Source organism: Loxodonta africana, chromosome 15 (assembly GCF_030014295.1).
Source record: "Loxodonta africana isolate mLoxAfr1 chromosome 15, mLoxAfr1.hap2, whole genome shotgun sequence".
NCBI lineage: Eukaryota > Metazoa > Chordata > Mammalia > Proboscidea > Elephantidae > Loxodonta > Loxodonta africana.
In genome coordinates this window covers 84,011,986-84,038,128 of record NC_087356.1, presented here as the reverse complement: position 1 = coordinate 84,038,128, position 26,143 = coordinate 84,011,986, and the positions used below count along the sequence as shown (strand labels likewise).

The window sequence follows — 26,143 nt, the reverse complement described above, 5'->3', positions numbered from 1 at the left end:
GGCTGGTTGGTGGACATGGACAGCCAGGCGGCCCTCTTCAGTGCCACCGTCTAGGTGCCAAGAAGTGTAATGATTCTTTCTTCTATTTCCCTAGTGAGGCATTAAACCAAAAACCAACCCCTCGCCGTCATGTGGATTCTAACTCAGCAACCCTAGAGGACAGAGTAGAACTGCCCAAAGGGTTTCCCAAGTATGGCTGGTGGATTTGAACTGCCCACCTTTCAGTTAGCAGCCGAGCTATTGACCGCTAGGCTACCAGGGCTCCAGTGAGGCATTAGGAGGGTTTTTTTCTCCTTTCTTCACTTCCCTCCCCTCTTACTCTCCTTACAGACCATTTCTTCTTTAACTTTCTTTAAATCTCTTTCCTCTTAAACAGAGTGGGCAGGCTAGATAATAGATAGAAAAATAGATAATCTCCAAATAGGGACTGTTCTTTATCTGAATAAATGCCCGCGGGCTGGGCTATTACGCGCATGGGTCTGATGTTGCTGTAATATATGAGGACAACCGGCTTCATTCCTGCACTTCCAAGTTGGCTCCCCTGCCCGTGTTCTCTCCAGTGACTGGCTGCATTCGAGTCCTAATCCTGCAGGTCTGAGCACTTTTTCTTTGAGTAGGAGACAGGAGAGATGTTTGCTGGGATGTAATGGTCCGTCCTTGGGACTACCCCATTAATAGTTCTCAAGAACACGCATCAGTTCAGATGTATAAACTCCGCCGCCTGGCCTTCCCGGGCCGGATGCGGATTTTTGTCTCTAGTCGGCAGCTTCTGCCACCTTCCACTTACCCTATAGTTTTGGGGGCCTGACTCTCGGTCTGGGGCAGTTGCCAGAGGCACGCGTTGGGATGTGATTAGACGTGAGTCCTGCTGTAAACCGGTCGTAGGGTCCAGGTACTACATGATTGAAGCCTCGCGTTGCTAAGACAGCATGACCTCCAAGCCAGCCACAGCCCCCACTCTAACGCTTCTGGATCTAAGTCCGCTGCGATGGCCCGCGCCTGTAGGAGCGTTTCACGCGTCACGCCCCTTACCTTCACCCAGTTCCTGGAAAGGGTGAGAGGGGCGCTCTCTGTCGCCTGAGGAAGGGCAAATTTCCTCTGGTTGCCCGACCCCGGGGTTAGTGATCTTAACTGTACTCTCTAAAGTGGGGCGACGGGTTGAGAGGAGGCGGAAATTTTGAGGTGCTCAGAGCTTCTTCAAGCCCCCACCGCCCCTCGAGGACTTTGCGCTGGTAAGGCCCAGTTGTCCGGGAACTGTTTTCTCCGCCAGGTTTTTGGGGGCGGAGCTGAGGGGATGCTCAAGACTGGGAGGGAGAAAAGTTTCTCTCAGGTCTCAATCCCAGCGCAGGGATGGCGACAGCTAAAATGGGACATCTCCTCTCGACGATAGATCCCCGCGAATCCTCTCGCACCTGGTTCATCAAGGACCGCGAACCCTGAACCCGGGGGCTTCGCTCAATCCAGTGCACACCGCCCCTGAGGCGCGCTGCAGGCGGGAGACACGGGCTTGGGCTGGGAAGGCCAGCTCTTAAAACCGATGTCGGGGTACAGGGATGCGGCCCCAAATCCGGGAAAAACGTGAAAGGCGAGATGTCACGCGCACAATTGGGGCAAACTGGAACCGAGGACAAAACTCCGCGCTTGGAGCACCACGGAAAAATAAAATCCGTGTCCAGGAGAAATTAAAAACCTGGGGGTTGCACAGGGACAGATTAACCGGTAAGCAAGGTACGCAGCATCTGTAGTGCACAATTTTCACCTGGGTTTCCGTGTGCAATTGTGAACTACGAATTAGTAAATAAACACAATTAAGCCCGTGCGTACTTTGCTTACTGGGAATTCGTCCCTGGGTGGGGGTTGCTCCCCACTCCGCACCCTCACTGCACCCATAAAGGCTCCGAGTCCTTGCACGCCTCTCCACGCGCCCCTGCTTTGCTCTCCGCTCGGCCAGCGAGCAGTGGCTGCCTGCGCCCCAGCAGCAGCTAGATGTCAGCCGAAACCCGGCGCGCGGAGCGCCGGAAAGGGAGCGGTGGGAGGGGTGGGGCGGGGAGCGCGCGCCGGCTCGGCCAGCACAGGAGGGTGGGCGGGCTGAGCAGGGGCCGGCGCGGGAGGGGGGAGGGAAGGGGGGCAGCTGTGGGCAGGGAGCCGGGCTCGGCCGCCAGCACTAAAGATGGAGAGGCGCCGGGGCCTCGCAGGGGAGGGGGCTCGGCGTTGACGTGGGACGCTGCGGAGGCGCCGCTGCCGGTGGTGATTTGCTAACCTCGCATCAGAGAGGAGTTGAAGGCAATGAGAGCGGGTACTGTGAACTGCCGGGCGATGCCGCCGCTGCCGCCGTGATACCGAGAGCAACAGTTCCCCAGCAGCACCCCTCCCAGACACAGCACACACCCCCACAGGCACGCACACCCACCCCACAGCGCCCGACTCGGCAGCGGTGAGTGGGGGGCCGGCGAGGGGCGCCCCGCCCCGCAAGCGCCGCGCGCCACGACGCCCGGGGATTGGAGAGGTCTGGGGGGCGCGCTCGCTTCGGCCACTCGGCCACTGGGCTCGTGCCTTATTTTATTCGGCGTTCCCCCTTCTTGGTGCGGCAGCCGTGGCCGCCGCCGGCTGGGGGTCGGCTAGAAGGGGGGAGCCCTGGGTGTCTGCCTGGGTGCAGCTGCCTCCCCAACTCCTCTCCTCCAGGGCACGGTCGGGGCGAGAGGTGGGGGGCCGCGCGGTCTGCCGGGACTGAGGGCGCGACGGAGGGTTGGGGATCGGGAGGCCTTGTACTGCCAGGGGCAGGCGGTGGAGCCGGGAGCCGGTGCGTGCTCATATGTATGCGGACGGGTGCGCGGGCGCGAGATCGAATTGTGGTTTATTTGTGTGTTTAATCGCCGGTCGGCGGGGAAGCTAGGATCCGAGGACCCGAGGAATGGGTCTGGGTGCGGAGGGGACTAGGACTGGGACGCGCTTGGGTTTTGTTTCTCTTTGAGAAACATGGAAGGCTCTTTTTCTTGACTGGACGCGGTGCCGCTTTTTAGGGGGCAGCCGTGCCGGAGCTCGGTAGGGTCTCCAGGACTCCGGGCCCTCCTCGGCTCTCGGCGGGACCGGCCGTGGCGCCGGAGCTCGCCGTGCGCTCCCGGCCGCGCTCAGTGGGCTCTTCGGCTCTACACTTGATGGGCTCGGGATGCCTTCCTCACCCTCGCGCACCGCGGTTATCTCGCACAGCTCCTCGAACACTCCCTCACGCGCAGGCGGGCACACAGCGACCCTCAAGCGCTCGAAAGGCGCACGAATTCTCCGGTCGGCGGACCCACTGAACGCACAGACGCGCTCCGCTCCGACACGCTCGCCGGCTCCCCGGGACGCTCAGACATGCCGGGGCGGTGCACGCCGGCTGCTGGCATCGCTAGTTCGAGCCTGGGGCCTGGCCCGTCGCTCCCCAGGGGTAACGGCCAGGGGTCGAAGAGGAAGGGCCCGCAGGCCCTATCTCGGCTTTCCTCCCACAACTCGCTGCGGGGCTTTTGTGCTTTCCCGTCGCGTCCGGGCGGGTCCGCCTCCTCGCTGTTCTCGCTGCGCGTCCAGCCGGCCCGGACTTTTGCCATTCGTCCCCGTCTCTTTCGCTTTTCCTTCTCTCTCGCCTCACTTGCTTTCTTTCTGCTGTATGCCACCCCAGGAAAAGTTGATTCCCCAAGTTTGCTGAAGTCATTTCCGAGTCGTTTTGGGGCGCTGAGAGCTGGGTGTGTGTTAGAGCGCGATCGATCCCCGGGCTTGAGCGGGTGAGCATCGGCCTTCCCCCCGCCGCTGATCTAGGCGCTGCAAACAGCGCCGGCCAGATCGCGGGCATCGGGCCGCTAGTGAGGGTGACGTCTGACCAAGGGCCACCCTCATTTCCCTGAGGATGCAAAGAGCTTGCTTTCGGGAGGGAATTTGGGTAGCCAAGCTTCCATTCTTTCGGTTGCTCCCTCGTAGTTCTTCGAAATCCCAGAGTCTGAGGAAAGCCCACGGATGGTCGTCCAACCCTTGAAAGCCTCGGTCCCCACCCCGTGTTGGCAGCAAAAGTGTCTTGACCAGACGCCCTGTTAACCCTTTCTGAGTGAGCTTTGTGGCCTTGGAGCCAATGGGGCTCTTTTTGGGGGTGGAGGCAAGCGGCATTCTCAGAGTGAGGTAGAGACATTGCTCTGCTTTACTCCCAGTTCCTTCGCTGCAATATTGGCCACGGTAAGGCAGGGCAGAGGCTGGGAGAGACCCCGGTCTGTGAGGCCTTCTTAACACTCCTCACACGGGTTCAGGAGTCCCAGAGCCCTGTTAATGATCCTGGACACCGCTGGGAGAGGCCTTTGTTTCCCAGCCCTGTTTTCCCTTACTGAGTGCAACTTCCGGGTGGTTGCTGGTGCCAGTATCCCTTTTGGTGCCTCCCAGCCTTGTCCACAGTATCAGGACTTGCCCACTCCTGGGAGCTCATGGGGCACATTTGCAGTTCACGGACCCAGCAGGTGTACTCCTGGCTGTAAAAAAATACACATTTCTCATGATTTCTCTCCTGCCTTCATGACCGTTTATTTCCCTTCCCTTTTTAGATCCTCAGGTCTGAGGGACACTTGTGGGCAGGGGACACTGCAGCATCTTATGTAAGAGTGTGTGCATGCATGCACTTGCACTGACTTGTGCACACACGTATTTTGGGTCACATACACCATAACCCATAACTTTGAGGCATCTGTGGGTGGAAGAAGGAGCCCTGGTGGCACAGTGGCTAAAGCACTTGGCTGCTAACTGAAAAAGTTGGCGGTTCAAATCACAGGAGAGAAGACCTGGTGATCTGCTTCCATAAAGATTACAGCCTAGGAAACCCTATGAGATCCTATGAGGTAGATCTACTCTCTTCTGTAGGGTCGCTATGAGTTGAAATCAACTTAACAGCACACAGCAACATGGGTGGAAGGGACCCAAACTAGTGACGAACTAGTGTGGGTTACGTGCATGTGTGTTCCTATTAGTGCCTGAGGAAGAGGCCAGGATGACGGTCTAACAGCTTGCAGCCCTGAACAGAGTGAAGGACTGGCTGAGAGGTCTGGCATGGGAAGGGACTGGCTGATGTTGAGAGAATGGACCTGAAAGAGGAGAGCCTGACTGCCCATAGATTTCTGTGGGCAAGGGCTGTGGCTGGTAGCTTTAGCTGTGCTTGACTTTGCTTCTGGGGCTACCACGGTAAGGCAGGGTTTTGGAAAACTTTGTTTTGAAGGTGAGATTGGCTGTGCAGGGGTCTGAGAGTGAAGCTGAGTGCTTAGGATAACTAAAGGAAAGGGCTAAGTTATTGTTAAGTGCAGGGCACCTCCCTATGATGAGTGTTCGCAGCGTACAGGAGCCCCCCAACTCTCAGACTTCAAGGAAGCTCAGGTTTCACAGGACTCCGCTGTGATTTTCATTTCACTTGAAATAACAGTTGTCATAGAGCAGTGAATAAGACGTATGATGCGGTAGAACCTTTACTATAATTACTGGTGGAATAATACTGTTCTCATCATCTTTGGGCTCGTAAAGGCAGATTTGGAGATTTCTAGGATGCCTTCTCTCCATTAAAATCTGGGGGGTTTTGTTGTATTGTTTGAATTCTTATTTTTAGGGACAGTAACTAATCTGCCTTTTGCTGTCTCATCTTTTGCCTCTTTCTGTCTTCCTTGCTCCCTTTAGTTGGCCCCAGAAACCCACCCTGTCCCGCCACGCAGAGCCCAGAAGGAAAGAGAGCCTCATGCCTGAGCCGCAGGGTGCGCCATGGATCTGACAAAGATGGGCATGATCCAGCTGCAGAACCCCAGCCACCCCACAGGGCTCCTGTGCAAGGCCAACCAGATGCGACTGGCGGGGACTCTGTGCGATGTGGTCATCATGGTGGACAGTCAGGAGTTTCATGCCCACCGGACGGTGCTGGCCTGCACCAGCAAGATGTTTGAGATCCTCTTCCACCGCAACAGCCAGCACTATACTCTGGACTTCCTCTCGCCAAAGACCTTCCAACAGATTCTGGAGTATGCATACACTGCCACCCTACAGGCCAAGGCAGAGGACCTGGATGATCTGCTGTATGCAGCCGAGATATTAGAGATAGAGTACCTGGAGGAGCAGTGCCTGAAAATCCTGGAGACCATCCAGGCCTCAGATGACAATGACAATGAGGCCACCATGGCGGATGGTGGGGCCGAGGAAGAAGAGGACCGCAAAGCTCGGTACCTCAAGAACATCTTCATCTCGAAGCATTCCAGCGAGGAGAGTGGGTATGCCAGTGTGGCTGGACAGAGCCTCCCTGGGCCCATGGTGGACCAGAGCCCTTCAGTCTCCACCTCTTTTGGTCTTTCAGCATTGAGCCCCACCAAGGCTGCAGTGGACAGTTTGATGACCATAGGGCAGTCTCTCCTGCAGGGAACTCTCCAGCCTCCTGCAGGGCCTGATGACCCAACTCTGGCTGGGGGCGGGCGGCACCCTGGGGTGGCCGAGGTGAAGACGGAGATGATGCAGGTGGATGAGGTGCCTAGCCAGGAGAGCCCTGGGGTAGCCGAGTCCAGTATCTCAGGTGGGATGGGAGACAAGGCTGAGGAAAGGGGCAAAGAGGGGCCTGGGACTCCTACTCGGAGCAGTGTCATTACCAGTGCCAGGGAGCTGCACTACGGGCGAGAGGAAAGTGCTGAGCAGCTGCCACCCTCGGCTGAGGCTGGCCAGGCCCCCCCTGGCCGACCAGAGCACCTTGTGCCCCCAGCTGAAAAACATCTGGGCATCTACTCTGTGTTGCCCAACCACAAGGCTGATGCGGTGTTGAGCATGCCGTCCTCAGTGACCTCTGGCCTCCACATGCAGCCTACCCTGGCTGTCTCTATGGACTTCAGCACCTATGGGGGGCTGCTGCCCCAGGGCTTCATCCAGAGAGAGCTGTTCAACAAGCTGGGCGAGCTGGCTGTGGGCATGAAGTCAGAGAGCCGGGCCATGGGCGAGCAGTGCAGCGTGTGTGGGATTGAGCTTCCTGACAATGAGGCTGTGGAACAGCACAGGTAGGGCCCCACAAGTCCTGTACCTGCCACCCACCTTTCCACCCTAACACCATGTCTTCATACCCTGGATATTCCCAAACTCTGGGGCCTGGCTCCCTGTCCTCCTTGCTGGTTGCGGGATGAGGGGCCCTAGGGTCTTGCCCAAGCATTCGGGTGCTCACGGTAGAAACTCAGCTTTTTACCAAGGCTCTTTTCTTTCCTTTCCTTTTACTTTTTGGGCTCCCCCTCCGCCCCGCCCCGCCCCAATCAGTTTGTTCTTTTTTACCTAGTGTGACTGAGAGGGTGGAGGGAGGAAAGTGGGATTCAGGTTCAGGATATCTTGTGGCCTGGATCTAGACATGGTACCAGCATGGTTCCAGGTTTCAGGTACTTCTCCTCCTGCCATGGTTTCTGCAAAGGCAGGCGGTCTCGGCAGCTCAGGACCATGAAAATAGGACGGGCAGGGCTGGCACTGCTTAGGCCACAAGAGCAGCTGCAGGTTCCGAGCCTCATTCCTGGTGAATGTTCATCTTGTTGCTTCTTCTCCGTCTTTATTCTCCATGCCTGCAAGCACGTTTAGGAGAAAAAAATGCAGCGGGGAGAGATGGGTATATGAGACTTGGTCTTGCAGCCTGCAGAGCCTTGTTTTTACCCGGTCCCTGCCCAAGCTGAATGCAATGCCACCTCAGGCTGACATCAGCTTCTCTCTGGCTTCTGTTTCCTCCTCTGTGAAATAACCATTTACTGAACTCTTATGACGTGCCTGGTTCCTGTGAAACGCTTTACATGGAGTTGCATTTTGTTACAACAACCCTGAGGTAGGTAATGTTCTTCTTTTACATGAGTAGGTTCTAAGACTCAGGTGTAAAGGACCATTCCCAGGGTCACCCAGTGAGTGAGAGGCAGAGCTGGACTCAAATTCAGGCCTGAACCGCCTGCACTCTGCTGCCTCTTGGGGTCACTCAGTCCTGAAGAGGATCTTGCCTACAGAGCAGAGTGTTTTGAGCGTTGCTCACCAGAAGCAGTAAATACGGAGGGAGTCAGTAATAGGTTTGGTTTTATCATTCGTTTTCCATAACCATATGTTCGTCATTTTACTTTCTAGTCCCTGGGTTAGATTAATGGTATAAAGAAACCCAGTTTTCTGTTGTCGCCAATGATAACATGTTCTTGCACATCCTCTCGCCTGCTATTTGCTGATCTTGGGTAGATTCTCCAGTTTTGTATCCCATTCTGTTACTCAGGCAAGTGTTTGTCGGGGGGAGGAAATGGAGGAGATGTGCACTGAGAGGGTGTTGGGTGGGGCCTTTGGAGGTTGATCTAATCAACCCTGAGCCAGAACCAGCTCCTGTGCCACCTAATAGGTTGTTCTTGTTAGGTGCCGTCGAGCTGGTTCCGACTCATAGTGGCCCTGTGTACAACAGAAGGAAACACTGCCCAGTCTTATACTATCCTCACAAAAAAAAAAAAAAAACAAGCATTGCTATATTTGAGCTCATTGTTGCAGCCACTGTGTTAATCGATCTCATTGAGGGTCTTCCTCTTTTACACTGACCCTCTACTTTACCAAGCATGATGCCCTTTTCTAGGGACTGGTTCCTCCTGACAACATGTCCAAAGTATGTGAGACGAAGCCTGGCCATCCTCTCTTCCTAGGAGCATTCTGGCTGTACTTCTTCCAAGACAGATTTGTTCGTTCTTCTGGCAGTCCGTGGCATATTCAGTATTCTTCGCCAGCACCATAATTTAAAGGCGTCGTCTCTTCTTCAGTCTTCCTGATTCATTGTCCAGGTTTTGCACGCATATGAGGTGACTGAAAATACCATGGCGTGAGTCAGGCGCACCTTAGTCCTAATAGGTGGCCCTGTGAAAAGTGTCACTAAGCTAAATGTAGCTGTTTTTTTTTGTTGTTTGTTTCCCCTCCGGTGGGTGCGAAAAATAACCGCCACCAAGGTGTGTCTTCTTGATGCTTGCACCACTCAGAAATAGAAAGAGGTTGTGTTTGTTTTTGCTCAAACTTTGCTAAAGAGGAAACCCCCTCCCCAAACTTGACCAGATAGACGTATTTTCGTCTCCGGATGTGACTTATTTCATTTTATGTGCTGTGAGAAATAGGGTATGGTGGAAAGTAATTGTTTTTTTCCTGGATCTTGTTGGGCTCTGATTGCTTCTCTTTACTCAGGAGGGCCACAATGGAAATCACTGTGTCAGGAGTTCCACATTCATACTCTTGAGGACCCTCGTTTCTCTGGGGAGAGATGGAGGGTTGGCCGTGTTACATGACAAAGAGCATGGGCGATGGTATTAGCCATATCTAGTGGTGAGAGCTTGTGATAGTTATTCAGCCTTTCTGAGCTTTGTTTTATTCGCTTTTTAAAATGGAGATGGTCAACAGGGTGTGGTGTGGAATTAACAGAATAGCACCTAGAAGTCACTAGAGCTGTGATGGACACACAGTAACCAGGAAGATGAAGAATTGACCTCTGTCCCTCCACCTTGTGTAGGGCTCGTCTTTGCAGTGTCCCCATTGGCTCTGAGGTCTAGTGGGTAGTGTCCTGAGAACTGCCTCCTACCAGGTTTGTGTTGGCTCTGAGGTGGCGCAGAGAATGTCTTCCTGAGCTTGTGATGATGGGTGACGGTCCTGGGACCCTCAGTGTCACACTATGTGCTGCTGACTGGGAGAATGTACTTCTGACTCAGGGTGGCAGGTAATCTGCTGCAGCCCAAGAAGCCAAAGCCGGGGCTGTGCCTTTAGCGGAAAGCTGTCAGGGTCCAAAGAAACCCGAGAAAACCCAAAAACCATTTGCCATGGAGTCAGTGCCGACTCATGGCAGCCCTGTGTGCGTGTCAGAGTAGAACTGTGTTTCACAGGATTTTCAAAGATTGAGTTTTGGAAAGATTTTCAGGAATTTCTTCTGAGGCCTGAACTCAAACCTGACTCAAACATCCAACCTTTCGGTTAGCAGCTGAGCACGTTAACCATTTGCATCAACCATACAGGGGAGAAAATGTTTGTGTTTGTGTCCAACCCTTACTCTGAAGGCAGCGCCTTCGCTCCTGACTAGACTTTGTGGGAAGTTTTTCTCCCTCTTTCACACACTCAAAGCTCCAGGATTGACGTACTACTTTCCTATTTAATACTCTTCTCACTCATTCCCTAAACCCACCCCAATCCCATCGGCCATCCAGAAAGTGCTTGGGTGGAAAGAAAACACAGCACTACTACCATACAAACAAAAAGGCAAGAAAAAATTCAGAGTGGGAGATTTTGATGTTAGGAGACTGTGGAATTGGCTGTAAATATAACATGATAAAGGAATGGGCTACAGGAATTTTTTTTAAGCCAGTAGGCTTGTTGTTGTTAGTAGCTGTCTTGTTGGCACTGGCTCATGGCAACCTTATGTGTAACAGAAACAGGTTGCCCAGTCCTGTGCCACCTTCATGATCTTTGGTATATTGGAGTCCATCGTTGTAACTATCGTCTCAGTCCACTTCATGGAGGGTTCCCCTCATTTTCGTTCACTCTCTACCAAACATGATGTCCTTTTCTAGCAATTGGTCTTTCCTGATGATGTGTCTAAAGTAAGCAAGTTGAAGTCTCTCTATCCTTTCTTACAAGGATTATTCTGGTTGTATTTCTTCAAAGACTGATAGTTCATTCTTTTGGCCCTTCAGGGAATATTCAGTATTCTTCAGCATCACAGTTTGAACACGTCGATTCTTCTGTCTTCCTCTTTTTTTTTTTTAATTTACTTATTCTGTTGTTGTTGAGAGTATATATAGCAAAACACACACCAGTTCAACAGTTTCCACATGTACCATTTAGTGAGGCTGATTACATTCTTTGAGTTGTGCAGCTGTCTTCCTTTTTCATGATCCAACTTTCACATGCATATGAGGTGATTGAAAAGAATATGGCTTGGGTCATGCACACCTTAGTCATCGTAGTGACATCTTTGCTTCTTAAAATTTTAAAGGGGTCAATAGCCTAGAATGTTGGTAAGGGATAAATGCCCAGCAGTTATTCTTTCCTTTTTTTGTGTGGGTGGATGGGCATGGAGAGGAAGGAAGGAAGGGGACAGAACTAGGAAGTGATGTAAGCAGGAGAGTTTGTTATGGAATCAGTAGGTTTCCACATGATGTGATCCCAAGCTGGTGTGGAGTGAGCGGGAAACATTGGTGCCACAGATAGTTAGAAGGGAACAGTAAAATTGTGATCATGTTCCCTGTGGTAGATGGTGAAATGTAACAGCAGTGTCAGAAGTGGCCTCAGATTGATGGAAAGACTAAGGACACCACTTGGGTAGATCACGTGGGGCTTAATTACCTAATGATCCAGAAGGAAGTCAGAACAGTAGGAGACCTGCCAGATCAGTAGCGTTCTCTAGGCCGGTGAAGGAGCAAGCCCTGGACCCCAGGAACTTCCCCAGTGAGCCCACATTACTCTGGGTGAAGTCTCTTCTTTCCTTCTCTTTCTCTCTGAAAGGCTGGAGCAGTTCCGCAGGCAGGCTTGTCTGCATACGGTCTAGGGACCAGCTTAGCTGGGCCAGATGCACCTTACGTCCCCAGAGTTAAATACGTTGGCTCAAGTGTGAACACAGTCCTTGTTTATAGTCCTCATTCTTCCCAGGCTCATGCAGCCTCGTCTTAATTTGTTTCTGAACTTAGTGCTGCAGAATCGGAGTAGGGTTTTGGTCTCACAGGAACCTCTGGATCTTTTACAAGTAAGTCCTTGGACCAGCTACAGTGTGTATCCTGCACAGACACAGTAGGACCTCATGCCTGGTTCTTGAAGGGATGGGAGGGACGATCTCAGCCAGCTTCCAGGACCTGTGTGTGCAGCCCTCCCAGAGGCTTCTTGGGGTTGGCTCTAGGGTGCATATGCCTTGTAGCTAAGATGCCAAAGTCTGGCCTGGCCCTTTGCCACCATCTCTCCCAGGTGGCCAGTTGCTCTGTCTTCAGTGGTTGACCATGTAGAGGGCCAACAGCTGTTGACTTTGGTTTAGTCCAATTTTGGGAGGTTGGAGGTTGCCCTGAACTCTTTATTCCCTTCCGTCCTTCTGCCAGCTTAAGGCACCTCTGATCTCGAACCAAGTTCTGTTTGGAAAAGGATGTGCTGTGAAGCAATGACAACAACGATCATATTAACAATGCCTTTATCAGTGTAGCACTTTCTCCTTTGCACAGTCACCCTTAATTACTTTATCTTCCTTACCCTCACAGCCTCCCCTAAGGTTGTGGACCAGGTCCATAATCTCCTGTTTGTGACTGTGAAGTCTGAAAAGCTCTCAAAACTAAAAGGCTTTACGTAAGTTCACAGCAGACTCATTTACTGGCAAAACCTGATCTCAACTGACGTGAGGCTATATTTATCCCACTTACTTTGAATATTCATATGTTTTGCTGCAAAAATACTAATGTGTTTGATTACAGAGTGCTGCCCTAGACTTTGCTGGGGCTGTTATGTAATAAACACTATAGTTTCCAAAGAACCTCTCTAAAATCGGCAACATTGTGATTTCTGAAGCACCTGATGACTTTGGATAAGGGATTGTGGACCACTATCTGCTCCATTTTACTGATGAAGAAAATGAGCTTTGGAGCAAATAAGTGACTTGCCCAAGGTCACACAGCTATAAATGGGTAGAGAGCCAGGAGCTCATCTTACCTTCTAATTCCCGTTCTTGGGTGCTCTGCACCAGGCCATATAAGAACATGGCCATTGCTGTTCTGGGCTAGAGCCACCTGACCTAGTCTTTGGTTTCCAACAACATCCCTAAGACACCGCTGTTGGAGGCTGTGGTCATCTCCCTTGACGTCAATCCCAAAGGTCAGGTGTATCCCAGCTTCTCTTAGGTGCTATTTATGGGCTGCTCTGTCATTCACAGATCTGTCTAAATCCTTTTTGAATCTGTTTCTATTTCCAGGAAGTATCCTTTTTGGGGTAATATGTGACTGAAGTTCATGACCTCTTGGGCTCCTGGAAATCTTCTAGTCTTTTGGAGAGGTCATTGGTTGCAAAGATAGGAAGATGGCAGAAGACTTTGTGATGTTGTACCCAGCTGTTGTGGAAGCTGGGCCTTTAGGCCCAGCACTACGATTTCCAGCTCTGTCACCGTTGTCAGTCCCTTTATCACTCTGAGCTTTAATTTCTTCATTTGTAGTTTAAACTAGGCACTTGGGTGAGCTGTCTCTAGATAATGGTGAACTCTTAAAAAAAAAAAAAATCTTTCTTTACCCCTTGTGTACCCACTTATATCTTTATGAATTCCTTTTGGCTAATTGAATTTTTTCCCTATTTTGAAATCTGGATGGGCAGGAAATTCACCAGTTAAATAGGGAGTTTCTTTGCTGTCTATTCTGTCTTGGTTTTCTAATACTTAACTTGCATAGGGTCGGTGAGCTATCTGGGATCCAGACAGAACTCTTGGAACTTTTGAAGATGACTTCTTTTGTTTTCAGTGGAGGAAGGTTGCCTGCTCTTTTTAATTTGCTGTTGATCTTGGGCAGAGCCGCTAATTGCTGGGAGGGGAAAGCTATAGTTAAGCAAAATTTTTTCCTCCTGCTTGTTCTGGGAAAACTATTTATGAATTTTTAAAATAGCGGTGGCTCTAAAACGTTAAAATCAAACTCCATTCACAGCCTTTTGACTTCTTGCTAATTCAGGAGGTAAACATCTCCAATCACTTTAATTTTTTTACTTGTTTGTTTTATTAATGACTTCAAAACAAGTCCAGCTGAAGCACCTAAACATAGAACTTGAGTTTTATTCACTGAGTACGAGTGTGCCTCACTTTGCCCGTTGGAGGTACCCAACTTTTTCACAATAACTAGAAGTTTTCTTAGTCAAATTCCAGTTGAGCCGTGCTAGAAGAAAGCCTTGACTCTGTGGCAATTATTTTGGTTGTTGTCGTTGTTAGGTTTAGGTTTGTTGTTAGGTGCCGTCGAGTGGGCTCCGACTCATAGCGACCCTATGCACAACAGAACGAAACACTGCCCGGTCCTGCGCTGTCCTTACAGTCGTTGTTATGCTTGAGCTCATTGTTGCAGCCGCTGTGTCAGTCCACCTCGTTGAGGGTCTTCCTCTTTCCTGCTGACCCTGTACTCTGCCAAGCATGATGTCCTCCTCCAGATACTGATCCCTCCTGACAACATGTCCAAAGTATGTAAGACGCAGTCTCGCCATCCTTACTTCCAAGGAGCATTCTGGTTTTACTTCTTCTAAGACAGATTTGTTCGTTCTTTTGGCAGTCCGTGGTATATTCAATATTTTATGCCAACACCACAATTCAAAGGCATCAGTTCTTCTTCAGTCTTCCTTATTCATTGTCCAGCTTTCACATGCATATGATGCGATTGAAAATACCATGGCTTGGGTCAGGTGCACCTTAGTCCTCAAGGTGACATCTTTGCTCAACACTTTTGGTAGAAAGAAAAAATTTCCCATGGCACTCAGCACCCCACCACCCAACTCCTTCTGGATCTGTGCATTTTGAGCAAATTAGAATATTCTGGGTTAGAATCCCAGCTCCACCATTTACCTCCTGTGTGTCTGTGATTGCATTACTTAGCCTCTGTGTGCCTAGTTTCCTCATTTGTAAAATGACAATCATAACAGTAGCTAGTCCCTGAGTTGTTATAAGGGTCTAGCAGTAAATATTTATAAAGTTCAAGGAATGGTTGTACAAAATAAGTATTCCTTTCATAATTGCTGTCTTTTTTTTTTTTGGTTGTTGCGAGGTAGGTCATGCTAGCAGTGCACCGTAACATGTGGACTGGTAAGTGGCAGCCAGGATTTGTGCTGGTCCAAACCCTGCTTTCCCCCAGGGGCTGTTATTCAGCAAAGAGCAAAGCTTCAGGCGCTGTGTGTTTGCAGCGAATACACAGCGTGCACTCTATCTTTCCTGAGAAGCTGATCTTTTGTACCATGGTGGCCAGGGTACTCTTTGTCCCATTGACCTGAGGCCTTGTGAGTCATCCAGTTCTTGTTTAAATTTAGCTGGGCAACATGCCACTGTCATCGGTTCCAAATGCCAAGGCGGTTCACCAATTCAGTGTCCTATTGCCCATACAAGTGGCCAGGCATGCAAATCACTGCGGTTGAGGCAGAGATGAGGCACACACACAGCACCTTGCCGAAGGAAGTCTTGTGGCTGGGCTCACGGGCGCTGGGTGTTCCTGAGTTCCTTCCCTTTCTCGGCCCCTCCAGTGCAGGGTGTTTCTGAGAGTGGATTCAGCAAACTCTGTTTTCAGAATTTAATACTTGTCAGGTTCTGTGCTAAGTGCATTCATAGTATCTTCTTAAACTTTTGAGCCACCCTGTGAGGTGAGTGTTAGTTTTGCATTCACCGATAGGGGTTAGCTAACCTGAGAGGTTAGTCGACTTGTGCATGGTTAAACAGTAAAAGGTGGTGCTAAGGTTTGTGCCCAAGCCCTCTGGCTCCATGTCACTGTTCTTTCCGTGTCATCGTAACAACCATGCTTGGGTCTTCAACCCCGATGGAATCAGAAGGGACTGGGGGATGCAGGAAGGACTGGCTCTGTGCGCCCTGCAGCCTGGTGACCAGGAGGCTCACTCATCACACCGTCTGGCATGAGAGGAAGGAGGTTGTGAGAGGGCAGCTTACTGCACAAGGTTCAGATCTTTAGGGCTGAGGCCACTGTGTCCAAGGAGTACTACTCCTGGCCCCAAGAGAGACCAGCTTCTGGGGATATAGTCCTTTTATGCTGATTCAAAAAACAGAAAAAGGGAGAGAAAAAGAAACACGTTTACAAGAATAAAAATCCCATGCTGTGGATTTCATGCCAGCATAATCAGAAATTCCCCCTTTCTTCTGTTTCTCCTCAAAAGCCCCGGTGTCCTTATTATGCTGGCTCAGTCGAAAAAATGATGGTTGGGTTTTGCCTACATGAGGCTTATCTCTGCAGCTGCAGGGAGGGGATCTGGTACGTTATCATCAGCATGGAAACTGCAAAAACCTGCCTAATTCTAAATTCATATCTTGCTTTCGGCCCTGTCCCCAAGACGAGATTTTCCTCAGCATGAGCAGGTAATGTTTAGCATTGCAGTAGGAGGAACCAAAGTTAGATGTGAGAAGGAACTTCCTGAAACCATGTGACGTGACCGATGGAAGTTATTAGAAGTTAGTCACAGAAATTCTGACGAAGAGGAGAAACTTAGGGCCCAGTTGGAGGTGGTGTTTAGAGTTCTCTCTCTCAGGGCCATTTAGATTTCCCAGAAATAATAAGTAAAGACATATGTTGTTGTTAGCTGCTATTGAATCAGCCCCTGACTCGGGTGAACAATGGTATGAATAATGGTATGAAACACCCGGTCCCATGCCACCCCCATGATAGGTTGTAGATCAGACAGTGATCCATAGGGTTTTTATTGGGTGATTTTCAGAAGTAGATAGCCATGCCTTTCTTCTTACTCTGTCTTAGTCTGGAAACTCAAACTTGTTCAACATCATAGCAACACACAAGAGTCCATTGACAGACTGATAGTGGCTGCGCATAAAGTGCCTTGGCCAGGAATTGAACCAGGGTCTCCTGCATGAGAGGTGAGAATTCTACCACTGAGCCACTGATGCCTTGTAAAGACATCTACATGCACACAAAACCATGACCACCAGGTACACTGAGAACAAGGCAAATGCACCATCAAGACAGTGTATTTCTGGGAGGCAAGGTGCGCAGAGCGAGAGCACAAAGATGGAGGTCAGCTAGACCTGGGTTTGAATCCTGACGCTGTACCTCATTAAACACGGTGAATTTGGGCAAATGATTTCACCTCTCTGAACCGCCAGGATCCTCTTCTATGAAATGAGGTTAGCGCCTATCTCTCCATGTGGTTTTAAATGTATTAAATTTAAAGATTTAAATTTAAGGTAACTGGTAAAGCACACAGCACAGATGCAACTGTGAGGCCTCCCCCCCCCATTTCCTCTTTCTTAGGAAGGAAGATCTAGACCTAGAGGCCTGGAGCGGGAGGGGGGCACTGCCACCCTTGCCCGGTGACAGTCTCCAAGTGGATTAGCCGGACATTTCGATCTTAATGCCATCAGGCCTGTTGGCACAACTCTCCCTGCCATAGGGAGAAGCAGATGTGGCTGAACGTAATGGCCCTCAGGGTGAGCCATCAGACCTGGAGTTCTCAGGGAAACATTATGAGTGTTAATTTGGGGGAGTCTTTTATGGTAGCGGGGGAAATGCAGTGGGATTGTTTGAAATTTATTTATTTAAGCTGTTCAGCAGGTTAGGTGCTGCTGGGGTCTGCTGTGGTTCAGCCCCGCTCCCCCGACCCCTCTCTTTAAGGAAAGCCCCTCCCCAACCCCGAAGCCCAGACTTGATTACTTCCAGAGTTGGAGAGGCAACTTAGCAGGCTCTTGTTTCTTGCCGATGGACCTTATTAGTAGCACCTGGCATCATAACCCACTAATGGGAACCAGCGCTCTCCTCCTGCGTGGCAGTGACAAGTAGCTCTGTCAGCCGGAGCTCGCCATGCGAGGAAGTTCCTATTAGCTTTATGGTCAGGAGAACTTGTCCTGTTCAGGAAATGAATGTTGCCGCTAAAGGTCCTCGGCCCTGACCCTGGCGGCATAACCTGTGCGGGTCGGGGAGACCCCGCACAGGATGCTTGGGATTTCAGCCCCGCTCTGGTTCTCGTCATACGGAAAGAGGGAACCTTTGTGGTATGTTGCAGCCTTGAACCTTTGATTTATTCAGTGAGGACGACTTAACCGTTTCCATGCCTGGATGGCTGCGTCTTGATTGAGCGGGGTGTGTGTGTGTGTGTGTGTGTGTGTGTGTGTCTAGAGGTGTGCATGGAGGAGGAGGAGGGAGAGACTCCAATAGGCTCACAGCAGCTGTCTCTGGGAGGTGGGATTTCTTGAGGTGGTTATTTTCTTTTTCTGTTCCCAAAGCGTCTATATTTTCTGCTGGCAGTTTGTGTTGGTGGTGGCAGAGTTGTGGGAAGCATTGACTCTGGGTTGGCCCTGGGTTTGAATTCATTCTCTAACCCTTAGAAGCTCTCTGACTATGGCGAGATGCCCAGCCACTCTGCTTCCTTGTATGTGAGCTGAAATCACTAATATCTGCTTCATGGTGTTGTCACAGTGTTGCTAAGTTGAACGATGCAAATGCATACAATTGCCAGCACTTGGCCCGTCCTCAGGTTACAATATTTTAAAGGACGTGCGTGCGTGCGTCTTCAGTTTTTGTCTCATGCTAAAAATGTTTTCAAAAATTAAAAAGGATGGATAGTACCTTTTTCCTTTTAACATATTGAGACCCTTTTTTTCTCCTCGTCATAGCCCAAAATCCTTAAAGAAAAACTTCTTACGTTGTCTCTTTTTTTTTTCCCCCCTCTGTAAGAAATGTTTCTTAGTGTGATTTCTGCAGAGAACAGCAGTGTTTGACCTCATTCCTGAGGGAAACTTTTGCCTGACTCTTTTTGAGAAAGGATGTTTGTGACTGTCTGGCAAATGGACGCGTTACTTTTGCCGCTGTTACCGCTGGAGCTGTTTGAAAGGCCCCTGGTAACAAAGGCATGAACTGCACTTTCAGGGGAGGTAAACCAAAGGCGTGCCCAGAAAAGATGGGGTGCTCGGAGGAGAGGCTAGAGATGACTCCTCCTTCAGGAACTTTAATCTGTCCCTGGTATGTGTGGCATTGTTGACAGCAGTTCAAGGAAAAATAAAAATATGTTCGTATCCTGTTGTGGGGTTGAGTGCAGAGAGAAAGGGCAAGAGTGGTCAGTAAGTTGAAGCAGCTGGGCCTGGAGTTCTGGAGAATGGGACCCTGGCTTCTTCACGGGTACCCACACTCATGGGAGACCAGTTGTCGCTTCCTCTCAGCCTCCTTTGGCCCTTCTTAGAGCAGGTGAAAGCTGCTTTGAAGGTGTTCGTGGACTAGGGATCTGGAACATTCGAGGCAGAAGTTAAATCGTGACAGTTGTCCCCTAAATGCTAAATTAAGGATCTGCTAACGTTTGTCAGTCTACCTCCCTGCGTACCCCCACCCCCGCCCCACTGGCAGCAGGCATGAAGACAGCACGCAGAACAATGTGAAGCGCTGCTAAATTGAGTGGCTCCAAAAATGTTTTGCTTTCCTTGAAGTTCAGTGCGGAAAATCCGGGCTAGACTCGTGAGCGATGGAGACCCATTTAGGGCCCCTGTGCCTGGCCCCTTTCCTCAATTTCCAGCACAATGGTTTTCATTGCCACCTCTCTCCCTTCTTTCCCCCTTCCTAATTATCCACTGTTTTACTTTTTTGTGTCCTGACAGGTCCAAGAGTGTGTTTGGTTTTGAGCTGAGTAGCTGCTAAATATTCCCCAGCAGCCAGATTCAGTGGGGTGGGGGGTGGGGGGGTGGGGGGGTGTGGAGAATATGCCAAACCTTGGCATCTCCTGTTGCAAAAGTGAAAAATATTTCTGTTTGCAGTTAATTTTAGTGGCAGGCAGATCATGTTAACTGGATGTAATTGCTTCCAGATATGGCAGAGGGTTTTGTATGTTGGGATGAAGGGTCTGGTAAGTGCTTACTTCCTGTGTAAATTAGCCAATTCCATTCAGTCTTTCATTCTGGACAGCCCTGGATTCTGTCATTCGGCCTCCAGACTCTCCCTCCCCAGCCTGCAGCCTGGGGTGAGAGGCATCTCCCTCTGCCCTCTGCCTGCAATTCTTTTGTCACTTGCAGCTACTCACCCCTTCTGGGTTCTGTGTGAGTTTTCCCTTGAAGTAATAAGATGGGTTTGAAAAGATGCCACCTGGACCCCAGGCTGCTGTCATTTTTTTCCTGCAAAGGCAGATGCACAGAGCCCACGAGCAGGTTTCATCTCTTCGCCAAGCCCTTGTGGCTTTCCAGAGTTTGAGTTGAGGAAAAGTGTTAAGATTCTTGTTCTCCTAAATTCCACTTTTGTCCTGTGGCCAGCCCCACATTCTTAGTGCTATTTGCATAAGAGGTTGCTGTTTATCTTCCTATATCAGGGCCACTGATAACCCCTGTGGTCTGTTTAACAATCTATGAGGAGTAGATTACTTGATAAATGCTAGTTTTTCCAATATGCAAAGATAAACTGTGGGGTCAGGGTGAGCAGTGGTATGTTAGGAAAGTGGGGGGCGGGGAGATAGGACCCTCTTTCAGATCAATGTGGAGATGTGTGAGGCACCTCATGGGACAAAAAAGGCACCTTGTAAACTACAGCGGCTGCATTTATCAACGGTCCATCAGCTTCCTGCCCTCACCTCCTTTTCTCCTCTTTATATGGACATGCCGAGTTTCTGAGAACAGTTCACACAAGAGGGGAAAAGATGCCACTAATCTCAGCTTCTGTAGTTCCATTTGTCTTAACCTGCTCCCACCCCCACAGGTTGTAGACAGGTAAGTAAGTTGTGCTTACTAAAAGCCTGCACGTCTGAACTCTTCAGTAGTTGGACTTTTTCTTCCTACCCTGACGTTGTGTCTTCAACAGTAGTACTGGGTCCTGGAAGAGGCTTGGGGAAAAGACAACTTCTGACCCCATCACCCAGTCAATAAGCTGCCTGAGAACCAAACAAAAGAGTTTGGACAGGCTGCTAAAGTTAGGCACCCAGTCGATAGCTTTGTTTTGATGTCCTTGTAATGTTTGCAGATCACGGAGGGCGCTATTTAGAGCAGGAGGTATCTACTGGGACGGACTTACTGGGGGGTTGAAACAGCTAGCACAAAGTCCAGGAGATGCTGATGATAATGAATTACACCCCAGGAATTGGGGGTCACGGTGGTTCCTCACTCAAGGAAAGGACTTTCTGGGAGGTGGGGAGGTGGTGCTTTCTAGGGACAGTGTGGGGTGGAGGGAAGAACACAGGCTTTAGAGCAAGGCATCCTGAAGGAAAATCCTGGCTCCCGCATTAACTCACTGTGTGCCTGGAGTAAGGGAGACACTGGTGGTTCTGTGGTGGAATTCACACCTTCCATGTGGGAGATCTGGGTTTGATTCCTGGTCAGTACACCTCGTGTGCAGTCACCACCTACCTGTCAACGGAGGCTTGCGTGTTGCTCTGAAGCTGAACAGATTTCAGTGGAGCTTCCAGACTAAGACAAACTAGGAACATAGGCCTGGCAATCTACATCCCAAAATCAGCCAGATTTGATCCACAGCCAATCATGGGGCTGGTGCAGGACCAGGCAATGTTTTATTCTGTGGTTCATGGGGTTGCCATGAGTCGGGGGCAAGTTGCTTAGACTCTGTGAGCCTCTTATTTCCTTGACCTATAAAAAAAATGAGGCTAATGCCTTGTAGGCAGTTATAGGATAAAATATGTATAAAACACATAACACAGTAAAAGTATTGGGTAGACAGAAACTATCGAGCTGTAGAGCTAGGCCCTTCCCAGTGCTGTCAAGTCGATTCTGACTCGTAGCAACCCTATAGGCAGAGATATTTCGGCCCAGGGGAGGAAACTATGAAGGGAAGTCTTTTGTTTGGGGCACTGCTAACCTAGTGATCGTTCTGTCTCTGAGCTAACAGCCAGCAGGTAAAATAACGGGTGAATGATGTAAGTGCATTATGAATATAAAGGTCTCCACATGGGCAGTGCTACTGCTGTTGTGAAGAAGTCTACACGTCTAATAAATGGTCACTAAAGGTCTCCCCGTGGGCAGTGCTACTGCTGTTGGGAAGAAGCCTACAAGTCTAATAAATGGTCACCAAAGGTCTCCCCGTGGGCAGTGCTACTGCTGTTGGGAAGAAGCCTACACATCTAATAAATGGTCACCAAAGGTCTCCCCGTGGGCAGTGCTACTGCTGTTGGGAAGAGGCCTAAGCGTCTAATAAATGGTCAGTAAAGGTCTCCCCGTGGGCAGTGCTAGTGCTGTTGGGAAGAAGCCTAAGCGTCTAATTAATGGTCAGTAAAGGTCTCCCCGTGGGCAGTGCTACTGCTGTTGGGAAGAAGCCTACACGTCTAACAGATGGTCACTAAAGGTCTCCCCATGGGCAGTGCTACTGCTGTTGGGAAGAAGCCTACACGTCTAATAGATGGTCACTAAAGGTCTCCCCGTGGGCAGTGCTACTGCTGTTGGGAAGAAGCCTACACGTCTAATAGATGGTCACTAAAGGTCTCCCCGTGGGCAGTGCTACTGCTGTTGGGAAGAAGCCTACACGTCTAATAGATGGTCACTAAAGGTCTCCCCGTGGGCAGTGCTACTGCTGTTGAGAAGAAGCCTACGCGTCTAATAGATGGTCACTAAAGGTCTCCACATGGGCAGTCCTACTGCTGTTGGGAAGAAGCCTACACGTCTAATAGATGGTCACTAAAGGTCTCCCCGTGGGCAGTGCTACTGCTGTTGGGAAGAAGCCTACACGTCTAACAGATGGTCACTAAAGGTCTCCCCATGGGCAGTGCTACTGCTGTTGGGAAGAAGCCTACACGTCTAATAGATGGTCACTAAAGGTCTCTCCGTGGGCAGTGCTACTGCTGTTGGGAAGAAGCCTACACGTCTAATAGATGGTCACTAAAGGTCTCCCCGTGGGCAGTGCTACTGCTGTTGGGAAGAAGCCTACACGTGTAATAGATGGTCACTAAAGGTCTCCCCGTGGGCAGTGCTACTGCTGTTGAGAAGAAGCCTACGCGTCTAATAGATGGTCACTAAAGGTCTCCACATGGGCAGTCCTACTGCTGTTGGGAAGAAGCCTACACGTCTAATAGATGGTCACTAAAGGTCTCCCCGTGGGCAGTGCTACTGCTGTTGAGAAGAAGCCTACGCGTCTAATAGATGGTCACTAAAGGTCTCCACATGGGCAGTCCTACTGCTGTTGAGAAGAAGCCTACGTGTCTAATAGATGGTCACTAAAGGTCTCCCCGTGGGCAGTGCTACTGCTGTTGGGAAGAAGCCTACACGTCTAATAGATGGTCACTAAAGGTCTCCCCGTGGGCAGTGCTACTGCTGTTGGGAAGAAGCCTACACGTGTAATAGATGGTCACTAAAGGTCTCCCCGTGGGCAGTGCTACTGCTGTTGAGAAGAAGCCTACGCGTCTAATAGATGGTCACTAAAGGTCTCCACATGGGCAGTCCTACTGCTGTTGGGAAGAAGCCTACACGTCTAATAGATGGTCACTAAAGGTCTCCCCGTGGGCAGTGCTACTGCTGTTGAGAAGAAGCCTACGCGTCTAATAGATGGTCACTAAAGGTCTCCACATGGGCAGTCCTACTGCTGTTGAGAAGAAGCCTACGTGTCTAATAGATGGTCACTAAAGGTCTCCCCGTGGGCAGTGCTACTGCTGTTGGGAAGAAGCCTACACGTCTAATAGATGGTCACTAAAGGTCTCCCCGTGGGCAGTGCTACTGCTGTTGAGAAGAAGCCTACACGTCTAATAGATGGTCACTAAAGGTCTCCCCGTGGGCAGTGCTACTGCTGTTGGGGAGAAGCCTACACGTCTAATATATGGTCACTAAAGGTCTCCCCGTGGGCAGTGCTACTGCTGTTGGGAAGAAGCCTACACGTGTAATAGATGGTCACTAAAGGTCTCCCCGTGGGCAGTGCTACTGCTGTTGAGAAGAAGCCTACGCGTCTAATAGATGGTCACTAAAGGTCTCCACATGGGCAGTCCTACTGCTGTTGGGAAGAAGCCTACACGTCTAATAGATGGTCACTAAAGGTCTCCCCGTGGGCAGTGCTACTGCTGTTGAGAAGAAGCCTACGCGTCTAATAGATGGTCACTAAAGGTCTCCCCATGGGCAGTCCTACTGCTGTTGAGAAGAAGCCTACGTGTCTAATAGATGGTCACTAAAGGTCTCCCCGTGGGCAGTGCTACTGCTGTTGGGAAGAAGCCTACACGTCTAATAGATGGTCACTAAAGGTCTCCCCGTGGGCAGTGCTACTGCTGTTGAGAAGAAGCCTACGCGTCTAATAGATGGTCACTAAAGGTCTCCCCGTGGGCAGTGCTACTGCTGTTGAGAAGAAGCCTACGCGTCTAATAGATGGTCACTAAAGGTCTCCCCGTGGGCAGTGCTACTGCTGTTGAGAAGAAGCCTACGCGTCTAATAGATGGTCACTAAAGGTCTCCCCGTGGGCAGTGCTACTGCTGTTGTGGAGAAGCCTACACATCTAATAGATGGTCACTAAAGGTCTCCCCGTGGGCAGTGCTACTGCTGTTGAGAAGAAGCCTACGTGTCTAATAGATGGTCACTAAAGGTCTCCCCGTGGGCAGTGCTACTGCTGTTGGGAAGAAGCCTACACGTCTAATAGATGGTCACTAAAGGTCTCCCCGTGGGCAGTGCTACTGCTGTTGAGAAGAAGCCTACGCGTCTAATAGATGGTCACTAAAGGTCTCCCCGTGGGCAGTGCTACTGCTGTTGGGAAGAAGCCTACACGTCTAATAGATGGTCACTAAAGGTCTCCCCGTGGGCAGTGCTACTGCTGTTGAGAAGAAGCCTACGCGTCTAATAGATGGTCACTAAAGGTCTCCACATGGGCAGTCCTACTGCTGTTGGGAAGAAGCCTACACGTCTAATAGATGGTCACTAAAGGTCTCCACATGGGCAGTGCTACTGCTGTTGTGGAGAAGCCTACGCATCTAATAAATGGTCACTAAAGGTCTCCCCGTGGGCAGTGCTACTGCTGTTGAGAAGAAGCCTACGTGTCTAATAGATGGTCACTAAAGGTCTCCCCGTGGGCAGTGCTACTGCTGTTGAGAAGAAGCCTACACGTCTAATAGATGGTCACCAAAGGTCTCCCCGTGGGCAGTGCTACTGCTGTTGAGAAGAAGCCTACACGTCTAATAGATGGTCACTAAAGGTCTCCACGTGAGCAGTGCTACTGCTGTTGTGGAGAAGCCTACACATCTAATAAATGGTCACTAAAGGTCTCCCCTTGGGCAGGCTACTGCTGTTGGGAAGAAGCCTACACATCTAATAGATGGTCAGTAAAGGTCTCCCCGTGGGCAGTGCTACTGCTGTTGGGAAGAAGCCTACACATCTAATAGATGGTCAGTAAAGGTCTCCCCGTGGGCAGTGCTACTGCTGTTGGGAAGAAGCCTACGTGTCTAATAGATGGTCACTAAAGGTCTCCCCGTGGGCAGTGCTACTGCTGTTGGGAAGAAGCCTACACGTCTAATAAATGGTCACTAAAGGTCCCCACATGGGCAGTGCTACTGCTGTTGGGAAGAAGCCTACACGTCTAATAAATGGTCACTAAAGGTCTCCACATGGGCAGTGCTACTGCTGTTGGGAAGAAGCCTACACATCTAATAGATGGTCACTAAAGGTCTCCACATGGGCAGTGCTACTGCTGTTGGGAAGAAGCCTACACGTCTAATAGATGGTCACTAAAGGTCTCCCCGTGGGCAGTGCTACTGCTGTTGAGAAGAAGCCTACACGTCTAATAAATGGTCACTAAAGGTCTCCACATGGGCAGTCCTGCTGTTGGGAAGAAGCCTACACATCTAATAGATGGTCACTAAAGGTCTCCCCGTGGGCAGTGCTACTGCTGTTGGGAAGAAGCCTACACGTCTAATAAATGGTCACTAAACGTCTCCACATGGGCAGTGCTACTGCTGTTGGGAAGAAGCCTACACATCTAATAAATGGTCACTAAAGGTCTCTGTATGGGCAGTGCTACTGCTGTTGGGAAGAGGCCTACACATCTAGTAAATGGTCACTAAAGGTCTCCGTATGGGTAGTGCTACTGCTGTTGTGAAGAAGCCTAAGTGTCTAATAAATGGTCAGTAAAGGTTCCCCGTGGGCAGTGCTACTGCTGTTGGGAAGAAGCCTACACGTCTAATAGATGGTCACTAAAGGTCTCCCCATGGGCAGTGCTACTGCTGTTGGGAAGAAGCCTACGTGTCTAATAAATGGTCAGTCAAGGTCTCCCCGTGGGCAGTGCTACTGCTGTTGGGAAGAAGCCTACACGTCTAATAGATGGTTACTAAAGGTCTCCGTATGGGCAGTGCTACTGCTGTTGGGAAGAAGCCTACGCGTCTAATAGATGGTCACTAAAGATCTCCATGTCGGCAGTCCTACTGATGTTGGGAAGAAGCCTACACGTCTAATAAATGGTCACTAAAGGTCTCCCCGTGGGCAGTGCTGGTGCTGTTGGGAAGAAGCCTACGCGTCTAATAGATGGTCACTAAAGGTCTCCACGTCGGCAGTCCTACTGCTGTT

The 26,143-nt window shown here is 50.3% G+C and overlaps 1 protein-coding gene across 1 annotated transcript in view; it reads left to right on the top strand.

The window, feature by feature from the left end:
* The first annotated feature begins 2,191 nt into the window (after window positions 1–2,191).
* Window positions 2,192–26,143, top strand: part of ZBTB16 (zinc finger and BTB domain containing 16) — a 231,499-nt gene continuing 207,547 nt past the window's right edge. The window contains exons 1-2 of the mRNA XM_003418200.4: window positions 2,192–2,434; window positions 5,674–7,022. Coding sequence (XP_003418248.1) covers window positions 5,755–7,022 — 1,268 coding nt within the window. The 5' untranslated portion in view covers window positions 2,192–2,434; window positions 5,674–5,754. The remainder of the gene's footprint in view (window positions 2,435–5,673; window positions 7,023–26,143) is intronic.